The sequence below is a fragment of the Vigna angularis genome, chromosome 3, assembly GCF_016808095.1.
Source record: "Vigna angularis cultivar LongXiaoDou No.4 chromosome 3, ASM1680809v1, whole genome shotgun sequence".
NCBI classification, from domain to species: Eukaryota; Viridiplantae; Streptophyta; class Magnoliopsida; order Fabales; family Fabaceae; genus Vigna; species Vigna angularis.
This window is the reverse complement of record NC_068972.1, coordinates 37863632-37880195: the sequence shown is the minus strand read 5'-3', so window position 1 is coordinate 37880195 and position 16564 is coordinate 37863632. Positions and strand designations below refer to the sequence as shown.

The window sequence follows — 16564 nt, the reverse complement described above, 5'->3', positions numbered from 1 at the left end:
GTCAATTGGTATTTACTTTTTCTTTTTTCTAAAGAGACTAAAATTTATTCAAAATTTATCATTTAAAAAACCTAACCACCTTAACTATAAATACCTAAATTTTTTTTAATATAAAAAGCACAGCTTTATAAATGTAAAATTTAATTCTTATATTTAAATTAGAAAACATAAATTACAAAATGTGTAAAAAAAATTATTACAAAAAGTAAACAGTTCATGTGTCCTCACTTCACCATCTCTGATACCGAATGTTTAATCCTAGCTCATTTTCTGTGGCTGCTGTGGAGCAATAAAGCCAAATGTATGAGCTAAAGCCGGAAGAAATTTGTCAATCATAATGTGTGAGCTAAAGCTGGAAGAAATTTGTCTATCATAATGTATGAGCTAAACAATGATCTGATTTATAAGTTGTAAAATCAATAAAGCTTAAACATATTTAGCATCGCCACGAATATCAACTATAAAACAAAATACTCAAAGAAAAAGCTTCTGTCAATCTCAGCTCGTAAACTCAAGAACTCTACAATTTCATTCTCTGTAGCTGCTCGTGCGCTGTAGCCTGAAATCAGGAAAAGAAATAGTGCGAAGCCATGAGCCAGATTCCAAACAACAGCATTACATAACTTTCACCAAGTAAAAAGGTATACAGTAAGTAGAACAAATTTCATTAATCATGTTTGATAACCATTGGAAGAGCAATCAAACATTTGATGCAAATTCTCACCGTCCAGATCGAGTTTCAAAACCCAAACATAGTTTAACACTCCTTTTGACGAAATTTAAAAGTTATAACAGAGAATGCGGTTTCGAAACAAATTATTAAACTACTTGTTTTTCTGACCTCAAGAAGAAGAAAAGCAGTGGCACATAAAACCAATTCCGGCTGCAAGGCTAATTCTAAGCTAATATTTAAAACATGATTCCTATATTAAAACTTTCAATCCATATTAATTTTATTCTTTCTTTTATAAATAGATATATAATGGCCTGATTTGAACTTCAAGCCAAGCTACATCTTAAAATATGCAGAACATCTTGAACCATAGATTCCTATATTAAAATTTTCAATCCATATTAATTTTATTCTTTCTTTTATAAATAGATATAATGGCCTGATTTGAACTTCAAGCCAAGCTACATCTTAAAATATGCAGAACATCTTGAACCATATATTTCTCAAAAGTGTAACATAAAAAGAAAATCAGTTGCCTCATTTCTATATGAAAGGTATAATCCAAATAATTGTATGACACTATGTGTACAAACTTCTAAAGCCACACTCGTTGAAATAATGCGCATTTATTAATTAATCAAAACCATTGAAAGAAACATCAGCGATACTCACTTGCTCTAACTTTAAATTAGCTTCCTTGAGTGATCTCGCGAGATGAATTAATCGGTATTGAAGTTTTGCATTTTCTTCTGTAAGCGTTCGAATCTGCAAATTAAAATTAATAGTAATGAGGTATGAGATTGAACCATTTACAAAATGTAATGTATATAAACAAGCCATAGATGAGGACAACCTTCTCTTTTTCCGAAACAATTTCTGCATTTGCAGCTTTCAGCTTTGACTGAAGATCATTAATCACTTTCGTGTTTTCCTCATTTCTAGCATCTGAGCAAAATCTCATATAAAGGTAATTTAGGTCCACAATCTCAAGGACAGTCAATCAGAATATACTAATGGTTGTCTCGAGTACCTTAGCACGTACCTTCTTTATTATTCAAGGTAGCTTCTAGTCTTGATAAGCGCTCCTACAATAGAGATAAGCTGGTAAGAGAGTTGTAACTTGTAAGAAATCCTTCTTTTAAAAAATACGTACAGGAAAAACTGAAAAAAAAAGAGTTGTGCTGTATTTGATTGAAAATAAGATGAAAAATTTGTAATTAAAATGTCAAAACAAGAAATAAAAACTCAAGTAAATGCTCTGCAAGTCCTTCCCATTCTGACATATTATTATAGAACAGCAGTGTCTCACAAGTCACAACAGTGCCAAAATGTCACGTAGTTGGTATTGCAGCAAGTTTGTCGTCAGAGAATATAGTGGAAGCTGATTTAATATCAGCCCAAGATATGGAAAGCAAAGAAAAAAGAATGTCTGGGGGAAGTCCTTTACATATCCATTTTTCAGAGTCAAATACACTCTAACCTCAAGCCATACGCAGTTCAGTTTTACATAATCTAGGTAAATGATTTAGCAACTTACTAAACAGTTCAACCAAATACTTGAAACAGCAAACCTACCATGACCTAGTCTCCATTCCAAATAGAAGGAATGTTGGTGCAGAACACGCAAGAAAGGGGCTCAATTATAAGTTATAACAATATTTTTTATTATGCACTTGTGGTAAGTTATTATTATAAAACTGAATTTACATGAAAGCAATGTAAATCATCAATTTCCTTGAAAAATAATGACCCATAGGTAAAGTATAAGGTACCTATAAAGGATCTATCTAGTGAACTTTTCAATAGAGATAAACCTTTTCTTTTCACTCATGGAAATCATTCCATTCCAGGGATATGGTACCTCTTAATCTAGTGAACTTTTGATCTGAGGTTTCTGCTCTCAAACTCTTCATTTTTTTATTCATATATTACCCTTATCTTAACTATGTAAACTTCAATCATGTGTTATCTTCATCTTAACAAGCTAATGACAACATTTTGCAGCAACTTGGCAGTAAAAATATGTTCCGGAAACTAAAATACTTTGAGGATAATGAAACTAAGATTTCATGAAAGGCTTGACTTGGTTTGGATAAGAACATCACGATTAAAAATGTGACAAAATCATTTTCCAAAATTAAAAACAAAGAAAATAAATTAGTTGCATATCTACATGCCTAAAAAAATGTGTTAAGAGATCAGTGTAGTTATTGAAAAAGCTAAGCCAGAAGGAGGAGCATGCAAAATATAATAATAATTAGTTAAATCATAATTTTAAAACGAAAAGAAAACCATTATTGTACTCTTATTTTAAAGCGAAGGAGAGCAGTCCTAGTGGTATTGTTGAGTCAGGAGAAAATATTATGTTAAGTTACAAGAGGATATTGTAATCATTACAAGTGTCCTCCTGTAACATACTAGAGATCTCTTTGAAAGTATTAGCGATAAAGTTCTCTGTATATGGATGCTTATGTATTGTTTCATTAATTTAATTCAATAAGAACTTTTCTCTCATAAGTTGGTATCAATGCTCCAGATCTTGGGAGCTATGTTTCCGCATTTTTCCTGTTGTCAAATTAGCTACTTTTTTCATTTTTAGGGGTTGCCTAAATCACACTCCTTTCCTTTATTTATTTGGGTCGCTTGAAGTGCACCCAAATTTAAAAACCACTATCACTATCACCATCATCACCACCTCCATCGTTGGTGCTGGAGCCGCCAACCTAGAAAGCAAGCACATTAGGAGGGTCGTCGTCCTCCAATTTCACAACTGCTGGAGTTGCACCACCATCGGAACAGCCATGCACCCACACACTGCCCCTTCTTTGTGCATGGAGCTCACGAGCCAACCATTTTCAGTGTGTGACAGCTTGTTTGATTGCCATTCTTGCCACCGCTTACTTCGTCATAGCCAACTTGAGGTGGCAATTCCAAACATGCCCCTGTTCAGCACTTTCACCTCGGGTCGCATATCTCTCCTTTAAAAAGGGACATATTCACTACTTTCTACGTGAAAACAAAAGGGATAAGGAATCTCTTCATTTGATATGGCAACTCTACTAAGCAATGTTGATCTTTCACATTCACCTAATGATAGCCCTCTTAAAGGTCAAAGTTATCTCTAGTGCGCTCAATTTATTAGACGCACATTGAAGGGTATGGATAGACTCAACCATATTGAAAGGGAGGTCACACCCTAAGATCTAACAAATTTCTGAATTTGGAACGATGATGACTTGCAGAGTTTACATGGCTATAGGGATCCTTAACTATAATGCCAGTGAAATTTGGGAATATCTTGGAAATACTTATTCTAGGCGGACATCTCTACGTGTTATGGGTTATGAGTTAGAAACCAAGATATTAGTGCCAAATAGGAGGCCCTCTCTGTTGCAAAATAGTATGGAATACTAAGGGGTTTGTGGATTGAGTTGGACCAATGTTAAAATCTGAAGCTTGAAAATAGCATGGATGTCATCATTTCTTTCCATTAATCGAAAAGACAGGCTAAAAGTTTTCTTTAGCTATGGAACCAGAATAGAAAAACCAGCTCTACTGCACTAGTGTTTCAAGCAGTAAGACATACAAGAAACCCAGAATCGCCTTTTTTTGTTGTTCTCTCAAGAAGCTAAAATATGACTGCTTTTGAAAATAAGGTACACAAATGGTACAGCTCCCGAATTTACACGTTTCAGTAAGCAAACCACTTCATGCGCCGCTACAGTATTATCTTTAACTCAACTGATTTCTTCCAAAATTTATCAAACAATTGGATTCTTCGTACCTACTAATACGAGTTTGATTTTGCTTCAATACCAAACGAAAACGCGAAGGGCTCGAGTAACGGATTTTCAATCACAAATAGGAATGATAGGTTTTCAAACAAAGAAGGAATGAAAGAGAGCGATAAGATGAGAAAATGAAAAGTGAGTGACCTCTGCTTCTGCGGCTCTCTGATAGAAAGGCTTTAAGGTGAGTTGAAGGTCCTCCATTTTCGCGCTCTCCGCCATTGTTGTTTATCGCACTCACTCAACTCAACGCTACGAACTCTTCCTTCTTGCTTAAATACACAATTATGAAATAGGTTTAGCTTAGTAGGGTGGGAGACTAATAGATGTGACCACCATGGGAATTTCATTTACCCAGTTGGATCCTTTTCAATTTTAAATAAAAATTATATATATATATATATATATATATATATATATATATATATATATATATATATATATATATATAATATGGTTTACTAACACGCGTACGCCTGTTTTTTCAGCTGGTATATTTTAACAATGTGTATCGGGTTTTAATAGACAAAAATATCCTTATATATCATGGATTCTAAGTTTTAAGGTTAAGGATATTTTAATACTTTTCGTTCTGAAAACTAAAAAATTAGAAACATTGGCGGTTAAACAATCTTACAAAAAATGATTTTATAATGAGTTTTCATTTTTATAATTTTTGTTTTATCTAATTTTAATTTTCACAAACATAAAGGAATTGGTAATTGACATGTAAAAAAATAAAAAATATTGGTTGTTAAACAATTTCATACAAAAAAATGATTTTATAATGAGTTTTCATTTTATAATTTTTGTCTTATTTAATTTTATCTAATTTTTAGCAGCATAATAACATCAAAGAAATTGGTAATTGGGCTGGAAAAAAATCAGAAACACTCTTTGTTAAACAATTTCTTACAAAAATGATTTTATAATGAGTTTTCATTTTATAATTTTTGTCGTATATAATTTTATTTAATTTTCACAAGCATAATGACCTCGGGAGTAATTGGTAATTGGCCTGAGGGTTTTTTTAGAGATGATAATTAAACATATGCAGATGATGAAATTAGAGAGGTTAGTGAAGATGGTGAAATTGAAGAGATCTTGAATGAAGCTTTGTCAGAAGGTGAATATGTCAATGACTCAACTCTTTACAAAAACAAATTATTTAAGGGCAAGTGTTTATGATTTTTTTTAATTGGGACTACAGTAAAGATGACAAATAAAAGGTTGGAGTGAGAGAGATGAAAGATAATGGGTTGAGAGGAATGACAAAGATGAGTAAAGGTTTGGGGATTTTTTTTTTTTTTTAGATTTGATAATATAGAATCCATGATATATAAAAGATATTTCTGTCTACTAAAACACGATACATATTGTTAAAATATATCAACAGAAAAACCGGCGTACTGCGTTAATAAACTCATTTATGTATATATATATATATATATATATATATATATATATATATATATATATATATATTTATATATTTAGATTTTTCATCTCTTTTTTGAACCAACTGAGAGCACAGAACAATAGATAAAGTGAATATATAATTAAATATCTCAGAAGCATGGTTAGCTTTTAATTCATTACATGATGAAATAATTAAATAATTTATTCTAATTGTGTTTCCAAATATATCAAAGAATAAGATAAATATAATCAAATGTTATTAAATCTAATTAATGAAGTTTTTTCACTTTTCTATGATTTTTTTGTGTTTCCTTTTATTAATCAATTATAATTGCTGTTGAACAGTTTGTTAAATAAATAAGAATTTGTTTTACATACTTTGTGAAAGTTTTTGATACCAAGATACTTTTGTGACTTTGTTTATGATCTTGTGAAACATTCCACACCTTGTTTAGTATGTTCGTGCAAAAGATTTATGCACTGGATGATATTTCTTGAGAAGCGTTTAAGAGGTTTAATTCCTATTAAGTAATTGCAGTTTCGTGTGTAAATTGTGGCTATGATGTGAATAATTAAGATAATCAAAACAATCTCCCTCAAATTGAAAAAATTATAATTAGATGTAGAACTGAGTAAAATCGAATTAGTATATAAATATTTTATACACTTTTTCTGTCTCTTGTCTATTAGTTTTACTTTTTAATATATTTCTTTACTTTTGCAAATCTCAAATATTTTTAATTATTTTTGAGAAATATAGATAATCTTACATAATTATTACTTTAATGATTATTTCATAGTTTAATTTAGAATAACAATCAAAATACTCAATATTATAAATGTGAAATATAAATTACTATAATTTAAATTTTTATTTTGTTACTATAACATCTCATTTCAATAGTATTAACACTACTATGCAAATATCATATATCCAATAAAAAAAATAACAATTAGGACATATAAAATGTTATTATAACATATAAGAAGACAAACAAGCACGCAAATAAAATAAAAGGGTAAACTAATTTGACCAAAGATACAGTTGAATTATGAATATAACAATTTAAACATAAGTAAATTAAACAAATTCTAAGCATACAAACATTAATGGTAGACTTGACCATATTTATACATGTAGTGATGTTAAACTCTGATAGGTTATGCATTTGTGGTGACCTCTCTTGCTATCGAGCCATTACCAATGGGTTTTATCCTATCACACACAAGGTTAGTCTGTTAACGACTTAGGTCAAGGTAAAACCATTAGACTAGGATCTCGTGCTCTTCTCACTACATATCTCATCCTTTTTTGTTTGAGATTGGATGGTTACTAAAATATCATGATAACCATTAATATGAAATCCTTACATAAATACATACAAAACTTGAAACCACACAAGAAACTTCCGTTGAAATTTCTTTCACAACATACTTGATACATAAATACAGTCATAACATAGTTCATAAAGCATCACAAACTTTACACTGAAAACATACATAACATTCATAGAAAACTACTTCAGATAAGCAACGGTTAGAAAATCACAAATAAGTAATGGTCAGAAAATCATAGAACAACACGTTGGCGTTCAAACTAATGCTCAGCGTAGAAGCTCATGCAAAAGAGAGCGCTCAGCGTTAGTTTATGGCGCTCAACACCAAAAGACAAAAAATAGCTCCAAACCTGCAATGATCACTGGTGCTCAAGGTCGCTCAACGGTGAAAATTGACGTTGAGAGCGTCATACCAGAAACATGCATATTCTCAAACTGTGATATGATGAACCATGTACTAAATCAAATGAGCAAATTGATATTCCTAACTCAGGGATTGATCCAAATACATGTTTTGATGTCTAAAGGAATGCCAATTTGCTTATCTCATCAAATACTTATTACATGAGTTCAACCTCAAATCAACCAATTCTAACATCCCACGATCATATTTCACCAAATAGAATTTCAACACCATTTTCAACTAATCAAGACTTCAATTTCAGCCATTTCAAACATACCAACAAAGACACTTTCAACCAAGAGTCCCAACATAAAATATATATAACCTATTACCAATTATAGGCCAATTAAAATGTGTCAAGCAACACACTATCATATAGCTCAAAGTATAATTTAATAATGATTTAATCAACTAAACAATAATTCAATCAATCTCAGACGATTAAACATGCACACATAATTCTAATCATATTGGAACTTGAGAATAATGTTATTTACCTTCTCTTACCTCTTAGAAACTCAAAATGTTTTATAGAACCTAGAATGACTCCCTCCGCTCAAGGAACTTTATCTACTCTTACAAATCACAGAATGATGATTAGGACATATTATTAGCATCACTAATAAGCATAAAGTCTAATAGAAGACTCAAATAACACATGCGACAGAATAATACTTACATACATGGAAAAATGTCTAAAATAGAGAAAATGGCAGAAACTATAACTTACTCTTTTGCTGTAACTGATCGGATAAACTTGAAAACCTTGCTTCAATGATCATTTAGACACTCTGATATTCAAATAAATGATCAAGAGACGAGAAGACTTAGAAAAATAACAAGAATCCTTAAAGAAAGTTTTAGAAAAATAATATTTTTCTAAATAATAAAATAAATTTAAACTTTTAATATTAAAATAAACAAGTTTCATATATCACATCTAATAATCTAATAAATCATTTTATAAACTCTTACAATTACTTTATTAGAGCTTATGAATTGAGAAAAAAAATTCAATAAACATAGAAAAGATGTTACAAATGCCTTTAGAGATTCTTTTCATTTTTATATTTAACCACATATTTTGTATTTATAGAGTAATTTTTTTTTCTCTTTTTTACATATTCTTGTCAATGAACTTATCTCTTAATAAATAATGGAATTTTTTTTTATCATTCTATACCTTTTTCTAACACGTTTATAAAAATGAGAAAATTTGTTGATTGAAAACTTTTGGAATTGTATAATTCACTTATTTATATGAATCCAAAGCAATGATGACTTAAATGCATTTTTTTTCTTTTAATTCTTCAAGGTACATTTTCTAAACTCTCTAGTAAATAATATCTCAAATATTATAAAATTATATTTAAGATTATATAATATATTTCTTGACGTGTAAATCAAGATTACTAAAATGTCAATTCCCATAATTTTCTAAATGGACTAATGAATTACAACTGAGTTCTACAAAAAAAATTATCTTATTATCTATACTATTACATTAAACATATACTATTATAAGCAAAGCAATACATCGTTTGTTAACTTTATTTAGTGTTATTTTTAATTTAATAATTTTATCTTTTTAATAAATAAAAAATAATTTACCTTTCTAGTTAATATAATAATTAAATATTTTGTTCTTTTAAAAATAAAACTACATAATTTTTCTAATACAATTCTTACAAAATTATATATATAACAATGGCTTTTGGATTATCTTACCTATATTAATATTTTTTATTATTATTTTAATAATATTGAGGTTATTATAGTTTATTGTTATTAATTTATTTGTGTTTGTTAATAACAATATTATCAATTATTACGTACTATTTTAACACTATGAAATTGTCATAGTTGAATATTATTAATATAATCAGGTTAAGAAATGTTATCAAATTTGACACAGTTTAATACAATATTGATAATCTAATACAATGTAAAATGACATACAATATCATATTATTGTAATTTAAAAATTAAATATTTTATTTTCTTTGACTAAGTAGAGTTTCTAATTTCATGATATTTTTCAAAAAGTGTAAACTTTTACTAGAAAGTTCAAAATATATTATAAAATTGTAAATATTAACAATTTAATATTAAGGATAATTAATCAAGAAATATCCATATAAAATAATCAAAATATTTCAAAAGTTATTAAATAATCCTTTTGCTAAATATTTTGAATTAAAAATCAGTCAGATACACATTACATTTCAATTTTCCTTTTTGTTTTAAAAAATAAAAGTAGCGGTGACATAGTCAATTCTAAGTTATATATATTATTTAGTATCATATTAATGTAAATTTAACCAACATTGTTATATATTTGTTAAATATTATAGCATCAATAAATTTTATATGCATTGTCAAATTAAATAGCATAAAAAAAAAGTTACAAGTTTCATGTTACATTAAAAGGTCCTTAATACATATACACAGTAATAGTTATGTAATAATTTGGTTTAATAAGTAACTTTAATAAGATCAATACAATAAAATATAATTTGGTAATCAAATTAATTTTTAAAGTTACCGAAATACAATTTTGTTGCTATTTTTAATACTTAATAACTGAAAAATAAATATTATTAATAAAAAATTTAGATGTGGGTGGTATGTATGAAATATAATTAGAATCTTAATGGATTTTAAAAACAAATCATATCACGAAAGATATGATAACGAGTTTAAGAAAAAGGAAATGCGATAACTGATGATACAAAATAAATTAAGATATTAGTATTATTATTATAATAAAGAGGAAAAAAAACATGATATTTGAAAAAGAAATTGTTTTTTCTAATCTTTTGTTCTTCGTGTATAACCTTTTTCTTTTGCAAATTCTACTTTCCTATTAGTGTATAAATATAACTTACTATGTACATACTTATAAATGACTGTAATATGGAAGATATATTTCTATCTCACTTGTTTATTGATTTTCATTTAAATAACTTTTATTTAGTATTTTTACATTATTAAGATATTAGAAAAATATTGATGGATAAATATATAACTATCGTTACTTAAATATTTAAATATATTGTAATTTCTGTAAGATTAGCTTGTTTTGGTTTTAGTTTTTATTTATTAATCTTTTATCCTTTTTAATTTTTAGAATTATTTTTTAAACCCTTTTTAAATAAATAAATAATATTCATTAATAAATTATTTTTTGTAAATATAATATGTGGATATAATTATATAAATCTAAAAAAGAAAAAAAAATTCCAATTTTTGATGGTTATAATATTTTTTAAAGTTACTAAAATTAAAACTGTTTATTCTTTTTTAATATATGAAAAAAGTTAAATATAATATGTAATTATATAATTTAGATGTGTATCTCATATACTGGTATATGATAATCTTATTTGATTACAACATTAAATTGCAATATGAAAATTGATATTGATAATAAAAGATAGATTAAGATATTAAGATATTATTATATTCTAATCAACAAGAAAATCAAGAAAACAAGATATCGAAAAGTGAAATAGTCATCTTTTAAATATTTGTCATAAATAAATGGCCAGAGAATTGAAAAAAGGTGTAAAAAGAAAGGTTTGCCTTGTTGAGAAAAGAAAGTGACCAAGATGAATGGTAAGGGCGGAAAGAGTTGTTGGAAGAGTGAAGAAGGGATGAAAGAGAAGCAGTGCTGTAAAAGAAAAAAGGATGATGAAGTTAAGGTTGAAGGAAGAGAGAAAGTGGTAAACGAGTCTTGTTCTGTGTGGAAAAATTGTGATGAGAATGGTTCAAATAAGGAAAGAAAAGCAGCATGGGAAGATGCAGAGATGGACCCAGAAATTCAACATTTGATAGAAACAATATGGGAGGTTGATAACTGTCCCCCAATGCTAACAGGAGAAATAACTCTTCAGTTAAAACCAAAGCCACCATTGCCTCCAAGACCAAAGTTACAGAGAGTTTACAAAATTCAAGATCTTATGTCAAGCACTAACCAAGGACCCTCGTCTTCTCTATAGTTCTCATCAAACTACAACCATCTTATTCTCCGACTTTTGTTTTTCATATTTTTGAGTTTGTTTGTTATGTTTTTTCTGAGAATTTTATGTTCTTATGAACAGTCTTAGTTTAAGTTTCGAGAGAGTAAAAGTTCAAGTTATCCTTTAATATTGGTTTAACATTCGTGTACAATCATCTCTTCATTCTTGAAAATATTTCTGATGTATAGACATATTTAGGTCTGTAATATTCTTTTATGGCAGAAAAAAGTTCTACGTTTTATCTCATAAGTCTAATTTTATTTAGATGTTATTATTTTTTGAAATCTGAAATCCTCTTATAAGACTATATATATATATTTTTTTATAAGTCTAATTTTATTTAGATGTTATTATTTGTTATATTCTTTAATTATTTGAGTTTGTTTGGATTTGAATATATGAATATTTTGAAAATCTCTAATTACAAAAATCTTTATTAGAAAATAAGTCAGGTCTTATTTGAAAAAAAAAAAGAGAAAGATTAAACCATTCATGCATTATTATCTAAAAAAAATCATATTATATGTGGTTTATTATAAATAAAAAGATATTTATGATATTTCTCCAAATAAGTATAGTAAGTAATTAGTTTTCCACAAAATATTGTACAAATTTTCTGTCATAAACAATTCACAGAAAAACTGCAATAGAAAAGTATTTGTAATTGTGTTATCTGGAATATATTATAATGTATTGACATATTTATGTATTCATAAAATCTTTGTTTTGACAGCAATAATAATCCTTGTTAGATAGAGAAACTCATGGTTTTAAAAATTAAACATGATAACATCGGTTTCACAAACTACAAAATTTTAATACTGAGAGTTTTATAAAACCTTAATGCGCACAATATGTCAAAATTTAAGACTCAAAATCTGGGTGTTATATATAAGATCCTATATCATAAGAATAAAAAGTACATTTAATCATGAATAATATTTAATTTGTTTTTAATTAAGTATGATGAAGAAAATGAATATATATATATATATATATATAGATTATATATATATAGATATGTTTTTGTTTTTATACTTAATTTAACACATATTTTTCATGTTTCATTATTTAAATTATTAAAATATTTATAGTTTATTAAGTAATTTATATATATATATATATATTATTCTTTTAATATTTTTCACTACACACTTTTCTTCACATCTCTTTTAATTGTTTGATTTATTTTATATTTATAAAATTTACTCATCTAACATCCAAAATATAGTATAACTATATAATAGAGTTATCACATAAAATAATACAATAGATCAGTCAGCTAAAGTATTAACCGTACAGTTATCCAAAATAACCATAAAATTAAAACTTTGCAGAAAATGTCTAACAACCAAAACCTATTAACACAACCGATCGGTCCAAAATCAACTCTTCTCATGACCGATCGGTCCTAATCTACACCGTTGGGTCCTTTCTGTCCAGCGCCTACTCCACCGAAACTTCTCAATCCTCTGCTCACATCTACCGGATGATCATTGCATAGAAGAAAATACCGAACGGCAACATAACAAAACAGAAAGTAAGGGTAAGCTAATGTAATAATAAAATCATATTAACATACACTTCAAAACACACCAAGCAGATAAAATAATTAAACACAAGTAGAAAAACATATAACACATATTGACTGACCACTTTAACCGACTGTCCGGACTAGTATGAATATGTAGTTTTGGCCGTTCGTGCACTCGTGGGTGTAGTAACTGGAAACCCATCAGCTGCCACACGAGGTTAACCTGTTATTACTCACCGTAGGACCCCCTCCTCGGCTAGAGCCTCCTGCTATTCTCACGACATGACTTACCCATCTCTACTTGAGACTTGGTAATTACCAGAATGTCAAGATGAATGCTCTAGATTTCGCTATCCATATTCATACTATACCACCACTCTTGCTTATCCAATCACTGAGACATTCCTTCTTGAAATTCTCTTTTCACACCATTTTAAACATCATACTTTATTTGAATTCCAATACAATAGCTCATACAAGATACATCAAAGCAACTCTAATAATTGAACCGAACCAAACAATGAAATCAATAGTAAAGACCGAATAACATTTCATAGAACAGAACCGAACAAACAACACACAACCTCTGAGTACGATCGAACGGAAAACTCAACATAACCAAGGAATATGATCGAACAGGAAAACACTCACAACACGTATTCATGACCGAACGGTCCTTTAACAAGCAATACTCGAATACTATCCTAAAACAATTGAAGAGTCAAAAGCTAGAACAACCGAACACTATCAGCTAAGATCGAACACATAAAACTTAAACCGAAAACTAAGAACTTAGACCGAATACTCAGATAAAACCAATCACTAAAACATGACCGAATGGTCATTAACAGGTAAGGCCCATAGAAGGACAATCACAGTTAATACCGAACACCGGTACTATACCGAACGATACCGCGAGACCAAACACTAGTGAGAGAACAAACTTTATAGATAAACCGAATACTACTAAAACCGAACGTTAATCTAACCCTGAGTCCTACGCAAAAGGAATATGAATACAACACCAAACATTATTAAGACTGAACGGAAATACAAAACCTAACCATTGTACAAAACCTAGTAATACTAACTCAAACGCTATTATCAAATCAAATATTGTCAAGGCCGAAAACGAACGTTAGTACGACACCGAACGATCCTAAGACCAATACTACTATGAAAAATGAATACCGCTAAGACTGAATACCTAAACCTGACCGAGCGGTCAACCACGAATACTCGACATTCTGCATAATTCTGCAGAACTTCTGCAGAATGAAATACACACTAGAATTTACCAAAACTAAATGTTTTTCAACCCAGAATTCCTTCCAAGAGAGATATAATCTACAACTCAACAATCACAACATTTAACATGTCAAACAAACCAAGTCGATCATTCAAACATTCAACTTCTCCCACATGCAAAACCATCAAACCACGTTTTCATACATCATCAACCAAACAAATAAGTTAATTAGCTTCCCTTACCTCAGAAAATCTGAACAGCTTAATCCCAGAATTCCCAACTTGAATCTTGCATCGAAAGAAACTCTATAAACACCTATAGATCACCGTTTGGTGAGAAAAGACCAAACATAGTACCAAAATGAAGTCAGAACCCAAAAAGGAAATCTGATGAACACATGCAACTCGAGAGTTGGCTTGCATGTAACAGAATTCAGAATTTTTTAGAAGAAGATGAACTTACCAATTCAAAGATTGTTTTTAATTGGTGAAGAAGGAAGCTTTTGACACAAGTAAAGCTCAGGCACGACCTTATTGATGATCAGATGAAGAAAAGTGAGAATTTTCTTAGAGAGAATTTGTAGAAAGAAGGAGGAGAAAATGAAAATCAGAAACTTGGAAAGAAGAAATGCATGCAGAAAATGGAACGAAATTTTGAAAAGTTCTTTTATATACTACTGTCAAAAACCGATCGGTCCAATCAACTACATACACTTGTCTTCCACTTTCTCTGAATTTCTAAATCCTTACAACTCACATCTTCAGAGTATTTCTCGTATTGTCACAATCTTTCATTACATATTTTTTATTTGTGTAATTATGATTAAACAATGTATTATTATTTTCCGTGAATCAAATAATTTTTGCATTTCATGTTTGATTATTTTTATTTTTTTAGGATTTTTATTTATTATTTTTTTCATATAAAAAATGTTTGATTATCTTAATTTCAAGTGTTTAATTACGTAAATCTTTTATTTATTAAATAATTTTTGAAAAATTATTTTTAATCTCTTTTATTATTAATTTTTGTTTCATTTGTATACTTTTTTGGTTAAAACTATTTTTATTATTTTTTAACTTTTCAACTAGTTCTACATGTTATATTGAAAACTTTTATAAGATTTCAAAAATACTTTTTATGTTATCCTATTATTACTTATACGTATTTTTTTTTATGTAATTTTACTTGATAGTAAAATGTTTTTACGACCTACATTTGATCGTTTTTATTTTTTTATTATATAAAACATTGTTTTAATTATTTTTTATAATTATTTTTAATTTTAACTCATTTTTATAAATTTAATTTTATCACTTAAATTCTACATAAACCTTTTATTTATTATAATATAATAATTTCATGTCAATCTCATTTGATGAAAATCTATGTTTAGATTTAAATTATTATTAGTTTAATCCTTAATTTTATTTAATTAGTTTATTATAATTTTTATTAGTGTATAAAAAAACTATTTCATCACAATCTAAAAGATAAATAAAAAACATTAGAAATATTTTTAAATTTGAATATTTTTTTATAATTTTTAAAAATATATTTTAGTTTTATCAATTTTATTTTATTAATATTTCTATAATTTTTTCACTTATTTTATTGTATTTAATGTTTTGATTTAAATTTTATATAATTTTGGTTATTTAATGTATTCTTTAAATGTTAAATATTTGATAATATTGTGTTCTTTAATAAATTTAATTAATTAATATTGAATCAAAATATATATATATATATATATATATATGTATATATTTATGTATGTATATATTTATGTATGTATATATTTATCTAGCAGAGATGAAATAAAATAAAATAAAAGTTTCTCACCCATGAACCATGAGTATAAACTTTTATTTCGAACATAGAATGAAATAATGAAATTTATTTCCGTTCCATCCTAAAATATAAATAATAATTATATTATTTTTATGTGGTAAAAATAGAAATAAGAAATAGAATATATATATATCATATATATATATATATATATATATATATATATATTCTTACATACGTTTTCCCTCGTTAATACTAAAATGATTTAGTTTGATAGATGAAAATATTTTATTTAGGTAATTTAAAATAAAAAGATATATTTGGAAAGAAAACTTTAAATGCAAA

The 16564-nt window shown here is 27.7% G+C and overlaps 1 protein-coding gene across 1 annotated transcript; it reads right to left on the bottom strand.

The window, feature by feature from the left end:
• Positions 1-353: 353 nt before the first annotated feature.
• Positions 354-4766, bottom strand: LOC108325203 (uncharacterized). The gene is made up of 5 exons (XM_017558227.2): positions 4609-4766; positions 1716-1758; positions 1527-1618; positions 1346-1438; positions 354-559 (listed from the first exon to the last, which is right to left on the bottom strand). Exons 1-5 carry the CDS (start codon positions 4681-4683, stop codon positions 521-523), a joined length of 342 nt encoding a protein of 113 aa, XP_017413716.1. The 5' UTR covers positions 4684-4766; the 3' UTR covers positions 354-520.
• Positions 4767-16564: the final 11798 nt, after the last annotated feature.

Coding starts and splice junctions, on each gene's coding strand:
- LOC108325203 (XM_017558227.2), bottom strand. CDS start 4,683: ATGGCGGAGAGCGCGAAAATGGAGGACCTTCAACTCACCTTAAAGCCT. Junction 1,759..4,608: donor AGAGAGCCGCAGAAGCAGAG/GTCACTCACTTT, acceptor TCTCTATTGTAG/GAGCGCTTATCAAGACTAGA. Junction 560..1,345: donor CTAATTTAAAGTTAGAGCAA/GTGAGTATCGCT, acceptor TCCTGATTTCAG/GCTACAGCGCACGAGCAGCT.